Source organism: Xyrauchen texanus, chromosome 4, assembly GCF_025860055.1.
Source record: "Xyrauchen texanus isolate HMW12.3.18 chromosome 4, RBS_HiC_50CHRs, whole genome shotgun sequence".
Taxonomy (NCBI): domain Eukaryota; kingdom Metazoa; phylum Chordata; class Actinopteri; order Cypriniformes; family Catostomidae; genus Xyrauchen; species Xyrauchen texanus.
Genome location: NC_068279.1, coordinates 26,874,113 through 26,895,329, shown reverse-complemented (window position 1 = coordinate 26,895,329; position 21,217 = coordinate 26,874,113). Strand labels below are relative to the sequence as shown.

Genomic DNA, 21,217 nt, shown 5'->3' with positions numbered 1-21,217 from the left:
ACACCATCATCCCGGCTCTGCTCCAGGAGAAGCTCTCCCAGCTAAGTGTGCCTGACTCCACCTGCAGGTGGATCACTGACTTCCTGTCTGACAGGAAGCAGCATGTGAGTCTGGGGAAACACGTCTTCGACTCACAGTCCATTAGCACTGGATCCCCTCAGGGCTGACTTCTTTCTCCTCTGCTCTTCTCCCTGTACATTAACAGTTGCACCTCCAGTCACCAGTCCGTCAAGCTTCTGAAGTATGCGGACGACACCTCCCTCATCGGACTCATCTCTGATGGTGACGAGTCTGCCTACAGGTGGGAGGTCGACCACCTGGTGACCTGGTGCAACCAAAACAACCTAGAGCTCAACGCTCTAAAGACAGTGGAGATGGTTGTGGACTTCAGGAAGAACTCAGCCTCACCTGCACCTGCCCCCATCACCCTCTGCGACTCCACAATTGACACTGTGGAGTCTTTCTGCTTCCTGTGAACTATCAACCCAGGACCTCAAGTGGGAGCTGAACATCAGCGCCCTCATCAAGAAAGCACAACAGAGGATGTACTTCCTGCGGCAGCTGAAGAAATTCAACCTGCCAAAGTCAATGATGGTGCACTTCTACATAGCCATCATCGAGTCCATCCTCACTTCCTCCATCACTATCTGGTACACTGCTACTACTGCCAAGGACAAGGGCAGACTGCAGCGTGTCATCCGGTCTGCAAAGAAGGTGATTGGCTGCAATCTGCCGCCGCTCCAGGACCCTGAAGCATGCTGGAAAGATTGTGGCTGATCTCTCCCACCCTGGCCACAATCTCTTTGAATCACTCCCCTCTGGCAGAAGGCTGAGGTCCATCAGGACAAAAACCTCACGCCACAAGAACAGTTTCTTCCCATCCGCCACTTGCCTTATCAACAATGCCCGGTACCCACCCTGACACTCTCCACACTCAACCTCTGACTCCACATGCCACTGCACTACTCTGCTCTTTTTATTTTATACTTACTTTTAGTTGATACTGCGTGGACATATTTATATTTATATTTATATTGCTTATATTTTTATTCTTGTTCATATATTTAGAGACTGTGTGAACGCACCTACAACACCATAACAAATTCCTTGTATGCGTAAAAAACGTACTTGGCAATAAAGCTTTTTCTGATTCTGATTCTGATGTGTTTCAAGCTGTTTATAAAGGGTTTGAAAGGACCATATCAGTATTTTCTGCAGTTTTTGTGAATTTATAACTCTTTCTGCAGAGAGTATGTCATAGTTTTATATTTCACTACCTTCACTTATTGTAACTATATACAGACAAAAAATAGAAAGCGTTCTTCATAGAGAAAGCATAAGTATATTTTCATTCTCAATGTTTTGCATCTACAAAAACAAATTAAAATAGATTAATTTAAAGATGCAATTGTTTTAGTATCAATGTTGATTATACAGTCCTATATTCTTGAAGTAAAGGACTTTAAGAAGGACAATGTGCTCTTTAAATTGTCACACATACCATAATAAAATAAAAAAATATATATACATATGTAGATTTCACCTTTAAACAACTTAAAAGCTTTATATATTTATTAAAATGTATTTAATATATTCAAAAACATGAATTAACATTACTTTTTTTAGTTGGTTTAACTGTAACTCTGGTCGCGACACCTGACATATTGGTCGCACCACCTGACATTTCAAACTCAATTAGAATCTAACAGGCATTAACTTGGACGCCTATACAAATGTTTGACCATGTGCTCAAGGTTATACATACATTTTTTAAATCAAATTCACATTTTTATAATAACAACACATTTTCAAAGTTTTCCAGGGGTCATACCACCTGACATGATAAGTTGAATCAACCTCATCATTACTCAAAAATGTAAAATTATCTAATATTTATGGGTGGGTGACTAATCTTGTTACTGCATCAAAGGGGTCCTCTGGAGTCTTCTGTGTGATGTCAAATGCCGTCACATGGTTTTCTTAAAGGAACGTTGTATAAAATTGCATTTTTATGTCGGTCACCCTCCCTGACATTAGTAGAAGTCAATTTTTCAGACAAAAGTTTTTTAAGTAATAGAATAGTTTTGAAATAGGTTCGATACACTATTTCCCCTCATTTATAAGGAATTTAACATAAAATCATGCCAAAATATTTGATTAAGAATTTTATTGAGAAAATGAACATTTATATCTCAGTTTTGTTCTCTGCTTGTACGTTCGGACGGTCGCACCACCTGACATTTTTGGTCTTTCAAACACCAAAACTCAAAAAATCTATTGAATTTCAATAAAATGAAAAGGGTTTCTTATAAAGGAGATATTGTAGATCCATTTGATATACGACAAGTATTTATTCAAGTTCTTTTTAGGAAAATAATGAATTTGGACACAAAAAATACGTCATGTCATTGACCCACATATTACACTAACCACTGAAGAGCGCAAGATCAGCAGTGCAATGGTTCATGCTTCTAAACCACGCGATAGTTTTCTGCGAGATTTCCATGGACGCGAGAAGACCTGTCACCGTTTCTCTTCCTCCTTGCGGTTTGTTTTCGATCATATATCCCGGTAGGGGACCTTCCCCATATGCCACGATCACTGACAGTCCGCATGGGAGACTTCGTGCGGACCTTGACATTGCATTACCCGTTGATCAGATTGAACAAATCCAACAGATATTGCTATAAAATAACTATACACTCCGCCGTCTGAGAGATCTTGTAATCTAGGCCGTGTCTGGCTGCATTATCGTGCATATTCAGGTGAGCGGAGCGGCCTCTCCCAGCACTCATGCCATTGACACCCTTCAGATGTGAAATCCGTTACATTCTTGACACTTCTTTTCTCGCCTCTTCATTTAATACCGGTAGGAGTTTGCCTCTTTTGCTGAAACACTAGTGGCGGCTACACTGCATGTAGCCCGGGCTCAATGGCGTCGGATACCAGCGACACGGAGGAGTTTTACGATGCAGCGGAGGATGTCAACTTCACTCCTACATATCTTGCGTGAGTCTCACATGCGAAATAAAAATATTCATACTATTCTCTGCATTTACGCCAGTGTGATATACATGTCCAAGCAGCAGCTGTCAACAGCCCCCCCCCTTCTGTTTATATCCCTTCTGTTTATAGTTGAGCTGATTCTGCACAGCCATATATCGTTTATGTTTATCATATGACTTTTACACAAGCATTCAAGGCTATGTGTCAACACTTGTGTAACTGCCTACCTAGACTGTATTATGTCGGGCATTTTATACACGTTTCGCCTCAGTTGAGTCTATGTGCTGTCTGGATTTGAGACAGGCACGATCTTGCTGTGACACGTAGCGTTGAGATGATGTGGCTGTGCCTGTGTTGTGTTGTTTTTGATTATTGTATCTGGGTTATTACTTGAACCAAATTATTTTACATCCGTTAAAACGTTTAAACGCTTTTACGAACCCTGATTGAAATTGGTATAGAATTGTATAGGGTCATGTTAGAAATGTCAAATACTAGTGATTTGCGAGATTTCCCTGTAACTGTCACAACTTTCTCCTCTAAAACGGACAGTAATGGTCCTGCTTGCTGATTGAAAATAGCCGTGCATCATTCACGATAAAGTGCTGCTATGAACTCTTCAGCGAGCTTCACACAGCAGCACCATGCATAGGAACGGTTCTGTGTTTACGTTTGGCATTTAATATTAATACTTAAATAGCATTTGAATAAAACAACGTGAAGATTCGTAGCATTTGAAGGCTCATGCTATAATCCATGCAGAAAAAGCCCCACTGAGAGCGAGAACCACTCATCGTGACCACAAGGAGGTTACCCCATGTGACTCTACCCTACCTAGCAACCGGGCCAATTTGGTTGCTTAGGAGACCTGCTGGAGTCACTCATCATGCACTGGATTTGAACTCGTGACTCCAGGGGTGGTAGTCAGCTTCACCATTTGTGTTAATTATGTGTTAATGGGTTTATCAAATCAATAAAGTACTCGAGGCTGTGCCAGAGAGCTTTTATTACTGAATTAACGATGTGTTTTTAACCATAGGAGAGCACGTAATGGTCATGAAGCATGTTACTGACAGTTCTCGTTTGCGGACACCATACAAATGAATGGTCTTTTATAAAACAGCAATTTTATTCTAGTAAACTCCACACATAGTTAATTCTAAAAGGACTGTTTAGTTTAAAACATGTTGAATATTAGCAGACAGGTGGTCAGTTCATAAAGCAATGAGCTGTTTGTCACAAAAGCATTTTATTCATCACATTGAAGCATCTTCTCCATAGAAATCCATTAACTGGTCTCCTCGCCTGTGTAGCACGCTTGAAATGTCTATGGGACCGCCATGTTATACATATTGTTGCTAACATCATAGGCTCACCTTTATAGAAGGGCTCTGGATGTGCCATATTATGAATAGTCACAGCTAAAAGGTAGGCTTGTTACTAATTGCTAGGGGTGTAACGGTTCAAATTTCTCATGGTTCGATTTGTATCACAAATCAGCATAAATAGCTAATCAAATATCGATATTACCAGTATACGGCACTCGCGTCGAGCCATGTCTGCATAACAGTGCCTGTTTTGTAAAGGTTTTTTGACCATCCCAGTTGTAATTGACTGCATAAAGAAAAAGTTCCCAGACAGGAGACTTGAATGACGCAGGGTCTTGTCTCTTGCAGCTAGTTTTTTCAGCTTGCCATTTTGCCAACTAACACGTGAAGATCTGTGATGTCATCAACTGATTTAACATACAGATAATAGGACAGCTTCTCTCTGTAGAAAGTTGACCCACGTGAAACATGGGTGGTGTGTGTCCATCTACAGATCCAGGTGCATTAGCAGAAGTTACAACTGCACATGTCTGTTTGGTACTTTTTTCTTCGCCAAATTTTATGATCCAGATGTGTTATTAAACTAGAGATGAACCGCTGAGCAAATACTTACCAAACTGTGGTGAATCGCACCTGCAAAATCCTTAAACTTTATTTCCAGCTTTAGTTTATATTTTGAATAGACTCAGATTTTTGGACCACACAATGTGGGTTTATGTTTTCTCTTTTAATCGTTTAATGTAATTTTGAGTGTGACCAGGGTTTAAGGAGGGTGTACTTGTATGCTGGGTTGGAAATCTCGAGGATTAACAGTGCAGTTTTTGCACTGTTAAACATCATGTGTAAGCCTTATTACATCATGTGTTGTTCTGAAAGCATTAAGAAACAAATGAAACGCGTAATGTAGGCTGTCATCCGCACACACGGACTGAAGCAAAGCAGGCACGTTTACTTGTGCGATTATCCGAAAGTGAAGCGCTGCTGGCTCATGATGTGTGATTGTCTACACTACAATGTGTCTTGTCACATTTTAACTTTTTGTTTAGCGTACCATTAAGCATCATTGCTGAGTTCCATCCAAAATGTTTTTTTCATTTTTTAAGCACATTTCTAAAAATTCGACTTAAGAAAATTGTAATTGTTGGCGCTTCCATAGTGCATTATGAGGGAGCTGCCTCATCATGACTGATAAAGTATAAATACGAATAAACCGTTTCCATCACCTTAATGCTAATTTTATAATAATTTTAACTAATGCAAAACTCCACCTCCTCCTAGCGCATTAACTGTAAGCGAACTTACAATTTTATTTGTTTTTTTACAAATCATGCCTTTCCATTCAGGATTTCTTATGTGCAATTTCAAAATGTGCATAAAAATAGTTGGATAGTTTTGATAGTTAGAGTGTTTGAGTCACAAACATGATGGCTATTTTCAGTAAAGAGCACTTGGATGACTCAAAAACACAATGACTCAGATTCCGAGTGTTAATCAACTGTGATTAAAGCTTTGAAGACTGCAGGATCAGTTGCTCTTTTGTTATCTAGTACAAAAGATCAAGTCTACATATTCTTGTTATTAAGGCATGTCAGGGGTCAAAGGTGGTGTGAGAGCACTTTTGAGAGTGGAGAGGAATCTTTTGGTTTTGGAGATGTAAATGTCTTCAGTGATGGCTGAAGGTTGATTTGGAAGTTTGTGTTTGGTTGCTGCACTGATGGGCACAAACATCTAAGTGTTTTAGTGAAAGCTAATTTCGAGTTGCTGGTTAAAGGGTGTGTTATGAATGAAATAGAAGGGCTTGTCTGTTCATGAATGCTGCATCAGGCAGGCCACACTAGCTACTTTTAATTATGCACAAACCTTTTTTGTGAACTCAGTGCTGGGAGGAGCCCTCACGCCCACTGGTCGTGTTTTTGTACACAGAGAACCTCATTGATGTTCACTAATTAGTCTATAGTATGCCTCTTTCTGGCTGAAGGGTATAGTCGCTAAAATTTCAAATTTGTACACAGGTTTTGCACCTCTGTGTATGACATGGGAAAATGAAGCTCATGATATGAGTCTTATGTGTATATATATATATATATATATATGAAGCCTAGCCTTGGTGAGCTATGTTCTCAATCCACAATTCTTTGTTTTGTTTTTATTCCCTTTAGGTCACCTGCAGAATTTGAAATTTCCCAACCTGTGGTAAGAGTTTCCTGTTGTCACTTACATACACCTTTATCTACCTGTTCAGGACAACCTCCCCCACAACATTAAACCACCTGCCTAATATTGTGTAGGTCCTCCTTTTTCTGCCAAAACAGCGGCAACCTGCATCTCAGAATAGCATTCTGAGCTGATATTCTTCTCACCACAATTGTACAGAGTGGTTATCTGAGTTTCTGTAGACTTTGTCAGTTTGAACCAGTCTGGCCATTCTCTGTTGACCTCTCTCATCAACAAGACATTTCTGTCTAACTAATTAAGTTTAATTGATTTCATTCCATTTTTATTCACTGCAAAAATCCTATTGTTACGAGTGCTGTAAAGTCAATTATACTCATATTCAAGATCTATTCTCTACAATCAAGTGTAAATATCTTATATGCTGCTTCTGAGGTAAATACAGTGGGTACGGAAAGTATTCACACCCCCTTAAATTTTTCACTCTTTGTTATATTGCAGCCATTTGCTAAAATCATTTAAGTTCATTTTTTTCCTCATTATTGTACACACAGCACCCCGTATTGACAGAAAAACACAGAATTGTTGACATTTTTGCACATTTATTAAAAAAGAAAAACTGAACTATCACATGGTCCTAAGTATTCAGACCCTTTGTTCAGTATTTAGTAGAAGCACCCTTTTGATCTAATACAGCCATGAGTCTTTTTGGGAAAGATGCAACAAGTTTTTCACATCTGCATTTGGGTATCCTCTGCCATTCCTCCTTGCAGATCCTCTCCAGTTCTGTCAGGTTGGATGGTAAACGTTGGTGGACAGCCATTTTCAGGTCTCTCCAGAGATGCTCAATTGGGTTTAAGTCAGGGCTCTGGCTGGGCCATTCAAGAACAGTCACGGAGTTGTTGTGAAGCCACTCCTTCGTTATTTTAGCGGTGTGCTTAGGGTCATTGTCTTGTTGGAAGGTGAACCTTCGGCCCAGTCTGAGGTCCAGAGCACTCTGGAGAAGGTTTTCAGTCCAGGATATCCCTGTACTTGGCAGCATTCATCTTTCCCTCTATTGCAACCAGTCGTCCTGTCCCTGCAGCTGAAAAACACCCCCACAGCATGATGCTGCCACCACCATGCTTCACTGTTGAGACTGTATTGGACAGGTGATGAGCAGTGCCTGGTTTTCTCCACACATACCGCTTAGAATTAAGGCCAAAAAGTTCTATCTTGGTCTCATCAGACCAGAGAATCTTATTTATCACCATCTTGGAGTCCTTCAGGTGTTTTTTAGCAAACTCCATGCGGGATTTCATGTGTCTTGCACTGAGGAGAGGCTTCCGTCGGGCCACTCTGCCATAAAGCCCCGACTGGTGGATGGCTGCAGTGATGGTTGACTTACTACAACTTTCTCCCATCTCCCGACTGCATCTCTGGAGCTCAGCCACAGTGATCTTTGGGTTCTTCTTTACCTCTCTCACCAAGGCTCTTCTCCCCCGATAGCTCAGTTTGGCCGGACGGCCAGCTCTAGGAAGGGTTCTGGTCATCCCAAACGTCTTCCATTTAAGGATTATGGAGGCCACTGTGCTCTTATGGACCTTGTGGGCAGCAGACGTTTTTTTTGTAACCTTGGCCAGATCTGTGCCTTGCCACAATTCTGTCTCTGAGCTGTTCAGGCAGTTCCTTTGACCTCATGATTCTCATTTGCTCTGACATGCACTGTGAGCTGTAAGGTCTTATATAGACAGGTGTGTGGCTTTCCTAATCAAGTCCAATCAGTATAATCAAACACAGCTGGACTCAATTGAAGGTGTAGAACCATCTCAAGGATGATCAGAAGAAATGGACAGCACCTGAGTTAAATATATGAGTGTCACAGCAAAGGGTCTGAATACTTAGGACCATGTCATTTTTCAGTTTTTCTTTTTTAATAAATGTGCAAAAATGTCAACAATTCAGTGTTTTTCTGTCAATAATGAGGCATGCAAATGGCTGCAATATAACAAAGAGTGAAAAATTTAAGGGGGTCTGAATACTTTCCGTACCCACTGTATATATATATATATATTTTTTGGGGGGGATTTTTATATAAATATATACACACATACACTCACCTAAAGGATTATTAGGAAAACCATACTAATACTGTGTTTGACCCCCTTTCGCCTTCAGAACTGCCTTAATTCTACGTGGCATTGATTCAACAAGGTGCTGAAAGCATTCTTTAGAAATGTTGGCCCATATTGATAGGATAGCATCTTGCAGTTGATGGAGATTTGTGGGATGCACATCCAGGGCACGAAGCTCCTGTTCCACCACATCCCAAAGATGCTCTATTGGGTTGAGATCTGGTGACTGTGGGGGCCATTTTAGTACAGTGAACTCATTGTCATGTTCAAGAAACCAATTTGAAATGATTCGAGCTTTGTGATATGGTGCATTATCCTGCTGGAAGTAGCCATCAGAGGATGAGTACATGGTGGCCATAAAGGGATGGACATGGTCAGAAACAATGCTCAGGTAGGCTGTGGCATTTAAACGATGCCCAATTGGCACTAAGGGGCCTAAAGTGTGCCAATAAAACATTCCCCACACCATTATACCACCACCACCAGCCTGCACAGTGGTAACAAGGCAACTAGCAATTAATAGAATGCCATTCTAATTCTGACCAGAGTGCACTGCACCACAGCAGTCACCTATCTGAATCGCCAGGAGGAGTGAGCTCTCAGATGATGTTGAATCTGGCATGACACATCTTTCTGTGGTTGCATTGTTACCTGCCCTCTATTAAAGCAGTGCACATTCCAGGCTGTCTGAATTGTGGAGCCGACATGCTCTTACATCACGGGCTCATGCCCAGAGTATGGCGACCACGTCTCTGAAGCCGCAGTGAGAAGAGAGATTGCTCTCAGCCAATGGACCTTATTTGCAGCAGCGCCATCTTTTGATTTTTGGCAAAAAATGTATATTTATTTACATTTACATACATTTACGCATTTGGCAGATGCTTTTATCCAAAGCGACTTACAGTGCACTTATTACAGGGATAATCCCCCCGGAGCAACGGGCACATTAGTGGTGGCCGTGGGGTTCGAACCAGTGATCTTCTGATTAACAGTTATGTGCTTTAGCCCACTACACCACCATTTATTTTTTTAACATAAGAAACATACAATATTATTTATGAATAACTTTGATTATTGATACCATTCTGCATTTTCAAGCTCCCTCTACGAGGTGGCATCTATTTGCCTCATGCTGTGCTTCTCACAATGAGGACCAATTAGCTGCTAGGTGCAAAGTATTTAGTACTTTCCGAAGGAGCATCTGGATGCTGTTGCTGTTAGTGCTTGCTCCAGTGAAGCATATTGAAGACTTACAGGCCCTGTCTGTGAACAAAACTGTGTCATTGCCAGAGCCTTTAGAAGTTATTTTGATTGTACGCATCATATTCGTAAGTCTGTTCAATTTTTTGTCTCTTTTGGTCAATGTACAAAAGGTCTAGCCATTTCTAAACAGAGAGTGACCCATTAGACCACTGAGACAATCAAGCAGGCCTATGTGGCATGGGAAAATCTGAAACTCTGTTTCAGTGTTGTTATTTTCTTGGCTGGCTATGGGTTCACTGTTTTTATTGTAAGCAAGCAGTATTATGGTGCTGTGGCATTCTGTTCCCATAGATACAGTCTGCAAGGAGGCCCCGTACACTCATATTACTGAAAACGGGGAGAAATATCTGATAGATTTGGCTATTTTAACATTGAAAAACAAGACTGAAAGCTGTTATGTAGATTTTGCACTTCTAACAATGCAACAACTTATTTTTTTATTGTCTGTCAACTGAAAGAAATATAAGCTCTCAAAGAGCACTGCAGTCGCAAGCTGTTGAGCCATAAAGTCGTTTTCCAGCAGCACCTGGCCACCCCAAGACAGATGTTTATTTTTACGACTGTCACGTTAATATTTTGTCATTCGATTGGTATCTTAAAACATTTATTTATTATTTATACCTTTTAATATGATTGATGATTAATGAAATGACTGCAAATAAAATAGCTAAACTCTCACAGCAAATTTGCAGATTCCCCATTTATTAAACACTTCACATATACAAATTGAATTTGTAAAAATTATATTAAATTGAATTTGTTGGAATATGCGGGTATCTGTAAAGATATGACATTAGTGGTTTGTTCATTGGATAATTTTTCATGTGTTGCTTTTGTTTGGCTGCAGGGTCTTGCAGAGAGTGTGGCACAGGAAGTCACTGCCATATTGGTTCAGCCAGAATCCCGCCATGATGATTCCCTTCAGGTGGGTGTGCCCATGATGCAGTTTTGCTTTATTCTTGCTACTTCATTCTTTAGCCTTTCTCCACTTTTATGTTGGCAGGATGCCAGACTCTCTTGGTCAATAATTGAGACCTTTATAGGCATGGTCATAAGTCATAATTGATTATGTAGGAACTACAACAACTGTACCCAGTTAAGTAAACAGCTTTCACCCCCACATCATTTTGGTTAAACAAACTAAAATGACAAAAGTCCAGCCTGTTCTTTTGCACTCTGCATGCATGCTATAACACAATTTTTAATGTCCCTCTTTCTAGATCATTGACAGTATTATAGAAGAGAGTCAAAAAAATGGAGTGAAAGATCAGTTGCTGAGAGAAGAAGAGAGATCTGGAGCCTCATCTGTAGAGGAAAAGAGCCCAATTGCAGAAGACCACAGTGTTGTTGCAAGTCAGGTTCCTGTGACCGCAACAGTATCTCTGGAGGATTCTGACATGAAACCTCGTGAAGCTGGCCACACTGAGCAGCTGCCTGATGTGAGACAACAGGACATTCAGGAAAGAGCACCAGATGTGGCTGGTGTCGCCCAAGTGGGCCAGGACCAAGCTATGCCACCCCCTCCTGACATAACAAGTACTCTGGTTCAGCCATCACAACCCAACTCCCTGCCCTGTGCTGAAACTCATAAAACAGCTGACATTTTAGAACAAGTCCCTATGGCTGAACCAGATGGCCCTGGCCCTTCCAAACCTCCCAGACATCTAACATTGGAGCCTGACATTGTGGCTAGTACCAAGAAGCAACCACCCTCAAGACCACCCCCACCCAGCGGGGCTCCACCTCCTAGGCCGCCTCCCCCTACACGCCCCAACTTCCCAGCTAGTAAAAAGTCCCAGGAAGAGATGCGACCAACAGGACTAGAAGGTAAATTTTCAGAGGCAAGCTATTCAATTGTATCTCAGGTTTAAAAATTAAGAATTCTTATTTTATAGGTACCATATTTGACTATTTTTATGGTGTCTGCTTTTCATTGTTCTACTTTTTGTCAATTCATGATAATTATAAGGCCTGTTATTAGTCAGAATTTACTCTGAGGTTGTGAATCATCAAGCAGTTGGTGAATAATGCAATTGTTGCTCTTTGTGATTGATCAGTCTCTGTAGAGCAAGCAGATGAGCCGTGTGGATTGGTCAGCCCAAATGCCTCAGTGCGATGCATCACAAAAGAAATCCAGCACTCCTTGGATCTCGCTAGTGCAACTAGTGGCGAAAAAGTGGTCACTGCACAGGTTCAAAGAAGAATATAATCATATCAGATAATATAAATGGAAGATTGAAAACAGTGAAGATTTACATCAGACAATTGTGTATGTTCCTTTATGTACGAGTAGGAAAACGATGAGCAAGCATCTTGTCCTAGCAGCAGTGAGACACCTGGACCACAGAGACCAAGGTCTAACTCAGGCAGAGAACTTACTGATGAGGTAGTGTGTTTACTTGTCTGTGCAAGTGTGCAATCTTGCATTAGCTTGAACCAACATTGCTAGATAATGCTTCTTCTGTGTAACTGTGCTTCGTAGATTGCACTCAAAATCTGGAAAAGTCAGATATCTGTATCTGTGTGTTATATAGGAGATTCTTGCGAGTGTAATGATCAAGAATCTGGACACTGGTGAGGAGATCCCATTGATCCAGGCAGAAGAGAAACTACCCACTGGAATCAACCCTCTCACACTGCACATAATGAGGAGAACTAAGGAGTATATCTCGTAAGAGAACTACATTTCCCACAATACACTGCAAATTTAAGGCACTTGTATACAAAATACACTTACTGTATATTAAAGATACATTCTCTTAAAGCAAGTCTAAATATCTTATATGCTGCTTCTAAAGTAAATGTATCATGTTTTAAGGATTTTTAGATATTTTTAAATGGAAAACTAGACAAAAATACTTGATAATAAGATTTTTTCAGTGAATTTATTACAGAATTAAACTTGATAAAAGTATTTCCTTTAATTCAATGAATGTCATTTAGAGATATTTTTAAAGATGATTTTGTACTCTTTATTGTTAGTAAGCACGTTTAATACAACCTTTTAACTCAGGCACAAGCTGAACAATTGGTTAAGAGCTAATGATTAGTCATTGCAATAATCGAACGAATAGTTGAATAATCGTTTTAATAATCATTAGATTAGTCGATTATCAAAATAATCGTTAGTTACAGCCCTACTCACAAGTATGAGGTACAACATGAGACATCATATCACAGTCTAAACTGTCTCTGGAACTGTTACTGTGTTTATTTAATATACTTCAGACCTGTGAGACAATCAGGCAGTACAGTTACTAACTGGCTGTTTATATATGCAGTTAAAGATACACATGTGTTTTGTTGTTATCAGCTGAATTTGATAAAATAATTAATTAACTGATGAAATATCACATGTATTGATATAAATGTTGTCACATTTCTTGTTCGTTTACAGTTTTTATTTTAAAAGGGGACCTATTATGCAAAATTCACTTTTACATGGTGTATGTACATAAATGTGAGTCAGCAGTGTATGTACACAACCACCCTACAATGTTAAGTCCACCCACTCCTCTTTCTTATATTTCTATAATCAAAAACAGTGCTTCAAAATAAATCTTTTTTTTTTTCTGCTCTAAAGTGATGTCAAATTAGAGCAGGCCTCGCCCACGACTGGTGACGGACTCCACCCTGTTATCATAGATCCTCCCCTCAGTGATCTACACATAGTCCGCCATTGTTTTCCATGCTGGAGCAGATACAGTGAGAACAATAATGTCTCAGCTTCTTAAGCATCATAAGTGTCCTGTTGTTGGCTGTAAAAGTGAACATAAGAGTCTTCATGTACTCCCGGCATCAGAGCCACTGAAGACACAGTGGACAATTTTTGTTTTTGAGGGAAATGTGCCCCAAAATATACCAAAATGAATGTATGTTTGTACAAATAATTTTTCATATCGGACTGCTTTGTGAATGAGTGTCAATATAAAGCAGGATTTTCAAAACATTTTATTCTCAACTGTTCATGTTCCAGCTAAAACTAAAGTTACCATTGTCTCTAATTGTATTCACAGACACCAGAGCTCTGTTGTTTTTACTGTCTGTATAATTCATAACCGCACCTTTATTAGTCACAATACAGTAAGGTGATTGTCTTTTTGAATGACTGTGAACATAAGAGAGTTGTCCTAAAAGTGGAATGTTTACTTGCAAAGGCCAGCTCATTTGCACAACATATCAGTACCATAAGGGATGTTGGTTGACAGACTGACTCACCACAGCTGTGTAGTGTCAATTAACCATTCAGAAACATCCTGGTTCATTCTCACAGTTGTGATTTCTGCCAGAGTCTCTCCTTCATCAGTGTCCGGCTCTGGTTCATACATATTTAGCTGAACTCCGGCATTTACGCTGTCAGTCATATTAGTTCTGATTTGTTGTTGTTTTAATATCCGAAGCACGTGCTTTAAACACATGAAATAAGCGTGTTTTTGATTCCACCCAAAAAGAGACATTTACAACATGGTATAATAAATTATCCGTGGGGTATTTTGAGCTGAATCTTCAAACAGACTCTGGGGACACCTGAGACTTATATTACATCTTGTAAAAAAGGGGCATAATAGGTCTCCTTTAAATTATTAGATTGCATTAGGTATAATTTTCCTTATGACACTCTGCTTTACCAATGCTGTGGGGCCCTCAGGCTGCAGGATCAAGTCCTATCAGTTATCCGATTCTCCACACTTGTTTTTTCAGCCAGAATGAAACCCAATTACTAGAAGGAATGTAATCTCTTCTCTTTGAATTCTAAACCACTCTAACACAAGTGGGGCATTTTGGCATGTGGTGCTTCATAATGCTAAGCTGAAAATAGTTTTGTAGTTTCTGTCATTGTGGTAAAACATTTGGGTTGCTGGTTCGGTCCTGGATCAGTGTTAGTAGATGATTTGCCATTGAACATCAGGATTTCATTTAGAAAGAGGTTTAAAGCAAACTCCTGTCTTAAAGCCAGCAGTTCTGGAGGCTTTAGGGTGGGATATCACTCTTTCTCTTTCTTTGGCAGAAATGATGCAGCACAGTCGGATGATGATGATAAGTCCCAGCCTGCCCTTACAGACACCGATGGAGGGAAACTCAAACAGAGAACGTAAGAAATGGAAGTTTCTTTAAAATATAGTCATAATTTAAAGTATAAGTATAGGGGTCCATAAGTATGATTTTCAGACAAATCTGTTTCTTACGGTTGTCAATTGATAAAATACTGATTAACTAATTATGTGATGTGAGATTAAACTGTGAATAAATAGATTAACAGCATATCAATATTTGTTGAAAAAATATGAAGATAATTCAAAGACAATATATTATTTTGGCAGACAAGTAAAGCATTAAATTGACATAACATAATAACATAATAAAAAAATTGCCAAATTGTTATCTGTTGCCAAATTAACACGTCGAATGAACTGGCCTGCTATTTATCTAAATGCAACCCTCCCTGCCTCCTTCACCAAGGACACAGTTGAAGAAGTTTCTGGGTAAATCGGTTAAGAGGGCGAAGCACCTGGCAGAGGAATATGGAGAGAAAGCTGTGAATAAAGTCAAGAGCGTTCGGGACGAGGTTTTCCACACAGACCAGGACGACCCATCGTCCAGTGATGATGAGGGAATGCCGTACACCAGACCGGTTAAGTTTAAAGCGGCTCACAGCTTCAAAGGGCCCTTTGACTTTGACCAAATCAAAGTGGTGCAGGACCTGAGTGGAGAGCACATGGTGAGGAGTGTGTGTGTGTGTGTGACCTTTAATGTGATTTTCAGCCATGGTAATGTGGATTTTGTTACATTTATCTATATTGGGTATATTTATTTAGTCTCTCTCTCTCTCTCTCAGGGTGCTGTCTGGACAATGAAATTCTCTCATTGTGGGAGGCTGCTGGCTACAGCAGGGCAGGATAATGTTGTTCGGATCTGGGTCCTAAAAAATGCCTTTGACTATTTCAACAACATGAGAATAAAATACAATACAGAAGGTAATTTAAACAACAGATCACTGCTGAGTGTTTAAGCTTCAACTTTGTCTAGGAAATAAACATTAACACTAAATTAATGAAACAAGCCGACTTTTAATACATCAGATATCTGCTGTCTGCTCAGAAGGGGCGGGTAAAAAAATAGATTTTCCAATGTATTGTGATCTTCATTTAAAAGATCTCTATATTGATTCTTAAAAGATCAATCTTTTACTCTATGCACTACCCTCTACTACAATGAGGGGACAACTGGCTGTATATGTTCAGATTTCACTTACCAGTGATTGTGTAGTGGTGGAGTATTCAGCAGGGAGATCCTTTCACTGCATGTTGAGAGTTTAAAGTTGTTCCGTGTGTGTCCAAAGGCAATCCCATTTTTCATGGAAGAATGTCTCTTTTAAAACCCCTCCTGTTCTTTATAGTCAGTTGTTGATCAAAAATAAACATTTAATTCTAATCGTATGTAGCACGAATGAGATAAAGCCAATATGCTCTCATTTACAGATGTTTTTACAGAACTGCTGATTTTCTTAAAGGGATATTACAGATGTTTTTAGCACATGTTCAACAAATCTATGGAAATACTTTTACAAATTATGATATTAAACAATAAACATGCAACAAAATATAACCTATGCAATATAATAAATGAATTGATTGCTAAAATGTGACAAATTATGAAAAACGTATAAAATGTAATAAATAAAATTTCTATTTTCATAATGTACCTAGTTAGAAGGTCCCCTGTAAAAGAGAATTTCTTTCATACTCTATGTAAGCAAAAATAACATTTTGACTGAAATATACCCATATGAGCCAAAAAACAATCTCAACAAAACTTTGTTTCCATTTTAAAATGACTCTTTTTGGTTTCTTTCTCTCAGGACGTGTATCCCCATCTCCCTCTCAGGAGAGTCTATGTTCCTCTAAATCAGATACAGAGGGAGGGGTAAGGCATTTGTCAGGTTTCTCATTGTTTGTTTTGTCTTTCTACTCTTTATTTTGGAGTTCATACCAATGAATCATTCTTTTGGGCTCTAAAATATCTGCCTTTTGTCTATCTTGCTCAGTTTGTTGCTGCAGTGGAAGACACGGACAATGAGGACAGAAACTTGCCATTCCGACAGGTTCCATTCTGCAAGTACAAAGGTCATACTGCTGACCTGCTGGATCTATCTTGGTCGAAGGTGAGAGGTTACAACCTTCAGTGGTGCTGTAACATTTTCCACTCCTCTGGGAAGGCTTTCTACTAGATGTTCGAACATGGCTGCAGGGATTTATTCCCTTTCAGGGTTGTAGCCTGTGTTCCAATTAAGTCTGGGCTTTGTGCAGAACAGTCAAGTTCTTCCACACCAGACTTCCACATTATCATGCTGTGGCAGAAAAAGACCCTCCCCAAAGCTGGAAGAACACAATTTTCTAAAATGTCATTGTATACCACGACAAAGATTTGTCTTCACTGGAATGACTGGAATTGACAAAAACATTAATTAGAAGGGGGTGCCCACATATTTTTGGTCATGTAATGGAAAATAATTATAGTGTTGAAAACATTTGACATTCTCAGTTTAACAAATAGTAATTAGACTTATTTATTGTAATGATGACATTTCTTTTCTGACCAGAACTACTTCCTCCTGTCATCATCTATGGATAAAACGGTCCGTTTGTGGCACATCTCCAGAAGAGAGTGTCTCTGCTGTTTTCAGCATATAGACTTTGTTACAGCCATTGCATTTCATCCCAGGGTGAGTATGCATGTTTGTGAGCATGAGTGAACTTGTACATAATGGTTTAGGTTTGTGTGTTTTGATGGTTGTCATTCTCTCAGGATGACAGGTATTTTTTGAGTGGCTCTTTGGACGGAAAGTTGCGGTTATGGAATATTCCAGATAAAAAGGTGGCACTGTGGAACGAGGTAGATGGACAGACACGTCTTATTACAGCGGCTAACTTCTGCCAGAATGGAAAATATGCAGTTATCGGCACTTACGATGGACGCTGCATTTTTTATGACACAGAGGTATGTTGTTATTATGAGCTTTTAGATGGGAAAATCCCTGTATCAGTGGATAAGAATTTATTTTCTTTTTACATGAAGATTTCCATATATACTGTAAATGTACAAATCAATCTGTGAAAATGCAGATCATAAATCTGTAATCACTACTAGGGTTGGAATTGTAAAATTCCGGTTCAGATTCCTCTTAATGATGCCGGTTCCTTTAACGGTTCCAGTAATACTTTTAGTACTTTTTTTTTAAAAGAATTATTTAGAAATGAGAAATGCAATTCTTATTGCATTTACTACCCTCCGCTATCTGTTACCAAATAATTAGATAATTTCAGATTTCTGCAGAGCAGATATAACAAATCAGAAATAAATGTAATACAGTTCTTGTAAAAGGTGTGTTTGCTGACTTATTAGAGACAAATACAATCCAATAATAGATCCTTACTCTATTTTAAAGAAAGAAATATTAACCAACACGAAACGTGATGGCATATTTCACCAATTCATTAATTTTTGTATAAAATTTCACTTATTACAACAAAACTTTTGTATCTTTAATTAACAGTGTCATGAACAACCAGTCAGTAACTGGACTGCTTGATATAATAGACATAAGTCATAATTCACAAGTCATAAATCATAATTAAATAAACAGTAACAGTTCCAGAGATAGTTTAGACTGTGATTTGTAGCCTATCTGTTGTGCTTTAGGCTTGTAATACTTCAACCGTTCTTATTTCATCACATCAGTATAAGATTACTAGTATAATGGAAGCGCTGTATGTTTCACGCTGTAGATTCAAAAGAATCGACTCGTTAGAATGGTTCTTTCGAGATCGGACCGTACTGGAAGCGCATATGTTTTGCGCTGTAAAAAGAGCCGTCTTAAGACTCGTTCGATCAGGAATCAAATACACTGGTAGAACTGTGTGTTTTTACGCTGTAGAGGGCAGTGCTGCTGCAGGATACGCTGCTGGAAAAACTAATTATTGTCCTGGTATTTAAGGACAGTGTTCCAGCCACATTGGTGGAAAATTGCACACTGGAGAACCTTTAACGGAACCGAAATTCACGAAGATCATACATTTCCTGTATTTTTTTAAAAGAATGGAACCGGTTCCCAGTTCACAACCCTAATCACTACATTTATTATATTCTGCTCAGCGTCTTAAGTATCATACCCAAATCCATGTTCGCTCCACAAGAGGCAGGAATCGTGTGGGCCGCAAAATTACTGGTATCGAGCCGCTGCCTGGAGAGAACAAGGTAGGTTCATGTAACAGGAAATTTAGGTAATAAGAAAATTAGCAGTTGACTAGAATTGAACAGATAACTGAAGTTAGACCTCTACTTGTGTATTCAACTGAATATACTTATTTTTCATCTCAAGGTGATAAAACTTGAGTTCACAGAGCTGATTGAAATCTATAAATTGTTATAATCTCCTTTGCTCTCCAGATCTTGGTGACATCGAATGACTCTCGTATTCGCTTGTATGACCTGAGAGATTTGTCTCTTTCCATGAAGTATAAAGGCTACGTGAACGGCAGCAGTCAGATCAAAGCCAGCTTCAGGTGAGAAGAGCAACAGTCCGACATACAGCCCGGTTATTTCCATCTCTGATCTAAAAAACATGTTGAAAAATATGAGTGATTCTCCTGGCATAGACATGATAGTGTTCATCTTGGCCCATTCTGATCATGTTTCATGTGATTTTCTTTATTTTTAACTGCCCTTTATCACAGAATTTCTTTTTCTTGTAGCCATGACTACTCGTTCATTGTGAGCGGCTCAGAAGACAAGTATGTGTACATATGGAGCACATACCACGACCTCAGCAAGTTCACCTCTGTACGGCGAGACCGCAATGATTTCTGGGAAGGGATCAAAGGTAATAAATATACTGTATGATGCGATCAGAAAACAAAAATGGATCATATACTGAGAGCAGCTGCAGTTACGCAGAGGTCTGTAAAAAGAAAAGATTTGAGGAATTTGTTTTGGCGGTCTGTCAAATTATTGAGAAATTTTGGAATGCAACCATTATGTTCAGAACCTAAAAAGAATAAACTTTAAGACCCTAAAGGTACAAACAATAAAGAGAAATACAAATTCTGTTATAATTTTCTCTTGTTTCAAATATGTATGACTTATTTCTTTGAACATAAAACGAGATGTTAGGGAGAATGTGTGCCTCCTGAAATCATTCACTTTCATTGCATATTTTACACTCAATGAAAGTGAATGGCACCTAAAATCATCTGCTTTGTTTGAAACATAAGTTTGAGTAAATGATGAAAGAATTTTCATTTTTGGGTAAGCATAACCCATCCCTTTTGTTTTCTGCCTTGTAGCCCATAATGCTGTGGTGACTTCAGCCATTTTTGCTCCCCATCCGGATCTTATTGTGCCTCAGGAGCCAGGGGTAGAGAAGCCTGACTCAGACTGTAAGAGTGACAGCACGGATGATTCAGAGACCATCCCATCAGGTTCTGCCTATTGCCATGATGATCAGCATTTTGAAATCACAACAGTACATTGTCTATAGTAGTAGTTATGAATAAAAGGACTCCATTCATCCTTTCTTTCTCTTCCTCAGGGGCGCTGAAAACAGACCACTTTGAAGTTTTGCTCTCTGCTGATTTCACTGGAGCCATTAAAGTGTTTGTCAACGTTAAGAAATACTGAGTGCTAGTACTGAACACTACACCCAGTAAATGTATATAAATACAATGATTAAAAAAAACATCTCCAGATTTTGGACAGAAGTAAAAACGGAGGACAAAAGACAAAGTGCAGTGTCACTTTACATCTAACTGAGCCCCCATTCACAGACCAATCAGCTGCTGGAGAGTGCTCTGAGAGGTGGAGGTTTTAAGCCCCACCTTATTCACAGAGAACAGGGACCCAGGAAGTTGGAGTCGGTTAAGTAATGGGCTGAGAGCATTGCTATCCTTTACCTTCCTTTTTCATAAAATTTTGAAAGGAATTACTTTATTGTTATTGTACATAAAAGGGCTTTAAATTGCACGGATCAATGATGCTATTTTAATGGATGAGTGAAACTGCAAGCCCGTTTAGAGAAAAAAAAAGATATGAGAGAGGTGGTCATCCCCCCACACACAAATCATTTCATTTTCCACTGCACACCCTAACCCAAGTCACTGTTTCTGGCAAACACAATACCAGACATTTCCAACTTAAGCACTAAATTTATTTTCATTTAAAACCCTTCATCAGTGTTATTTTGTTGTAAAAATAATTGAACCTGATTTTTTATGTGTATGATTCCTGAAATAAAAAGTTTTCTCCATGTTGTTTTAATCAATGTATGTATTAAACGTT

The 21,217-nt window shown here is 39.2% G+C and overlaps 1 protein-coding gene across 1 annotated transcript; it reads left to right on the top strand.

The window, feature by feature from the left end:
* Nucleotides 1-2,515: 2,515 nt before the first annotated feature.
* On the top strand, nucleotides 2,516-21,185 carry wdr44 (WD repeat domain 44). The gene is made up of 20 exons (XM_052117790.1): nucleotides 2,516-2,765; nucleotides 2,874-3,009; nucleotides 6,494-6,527; nucleotides 10,731-10,808; nucleotides 11,104-11,710; nucleotides 11,941-12,074; nucleotides 12,177-12,269; nucleotides 12,418-12,554; nucleotides 14,892-14,975; nucleotides 15,344-15,602; nucleotides 15,720-15,858; nucleotides 16,743-16,807; nucleotides 16,929-17,045; nucleotides 17,484-17,606; nucleotides 17,690-17,881; nucleotides 19,037-19,138; nucleotides 19,331-19,446; nucleotides 19,636-19,763; nucleotides 20,227-20,361; nucleotides 20,472-21,185. The coding sequence occupies exons 2-20, from the start codon at nucleotides 2,933-2,935 to the stop codon at nucleotides 20,558-20,560; spliced, it is 2,709 nt and encodes a 902-aa protein (XP_051973750.1). The 5' UTR covers nucleotides 2,516-2,765; nucleotides 2,874-2,932; the 3' UTR covers nucleotides 20,561-21,185.
* The last annotated feature ends 32 nt before the right edge of the window (nucleotides 21,186-21,217 follow it).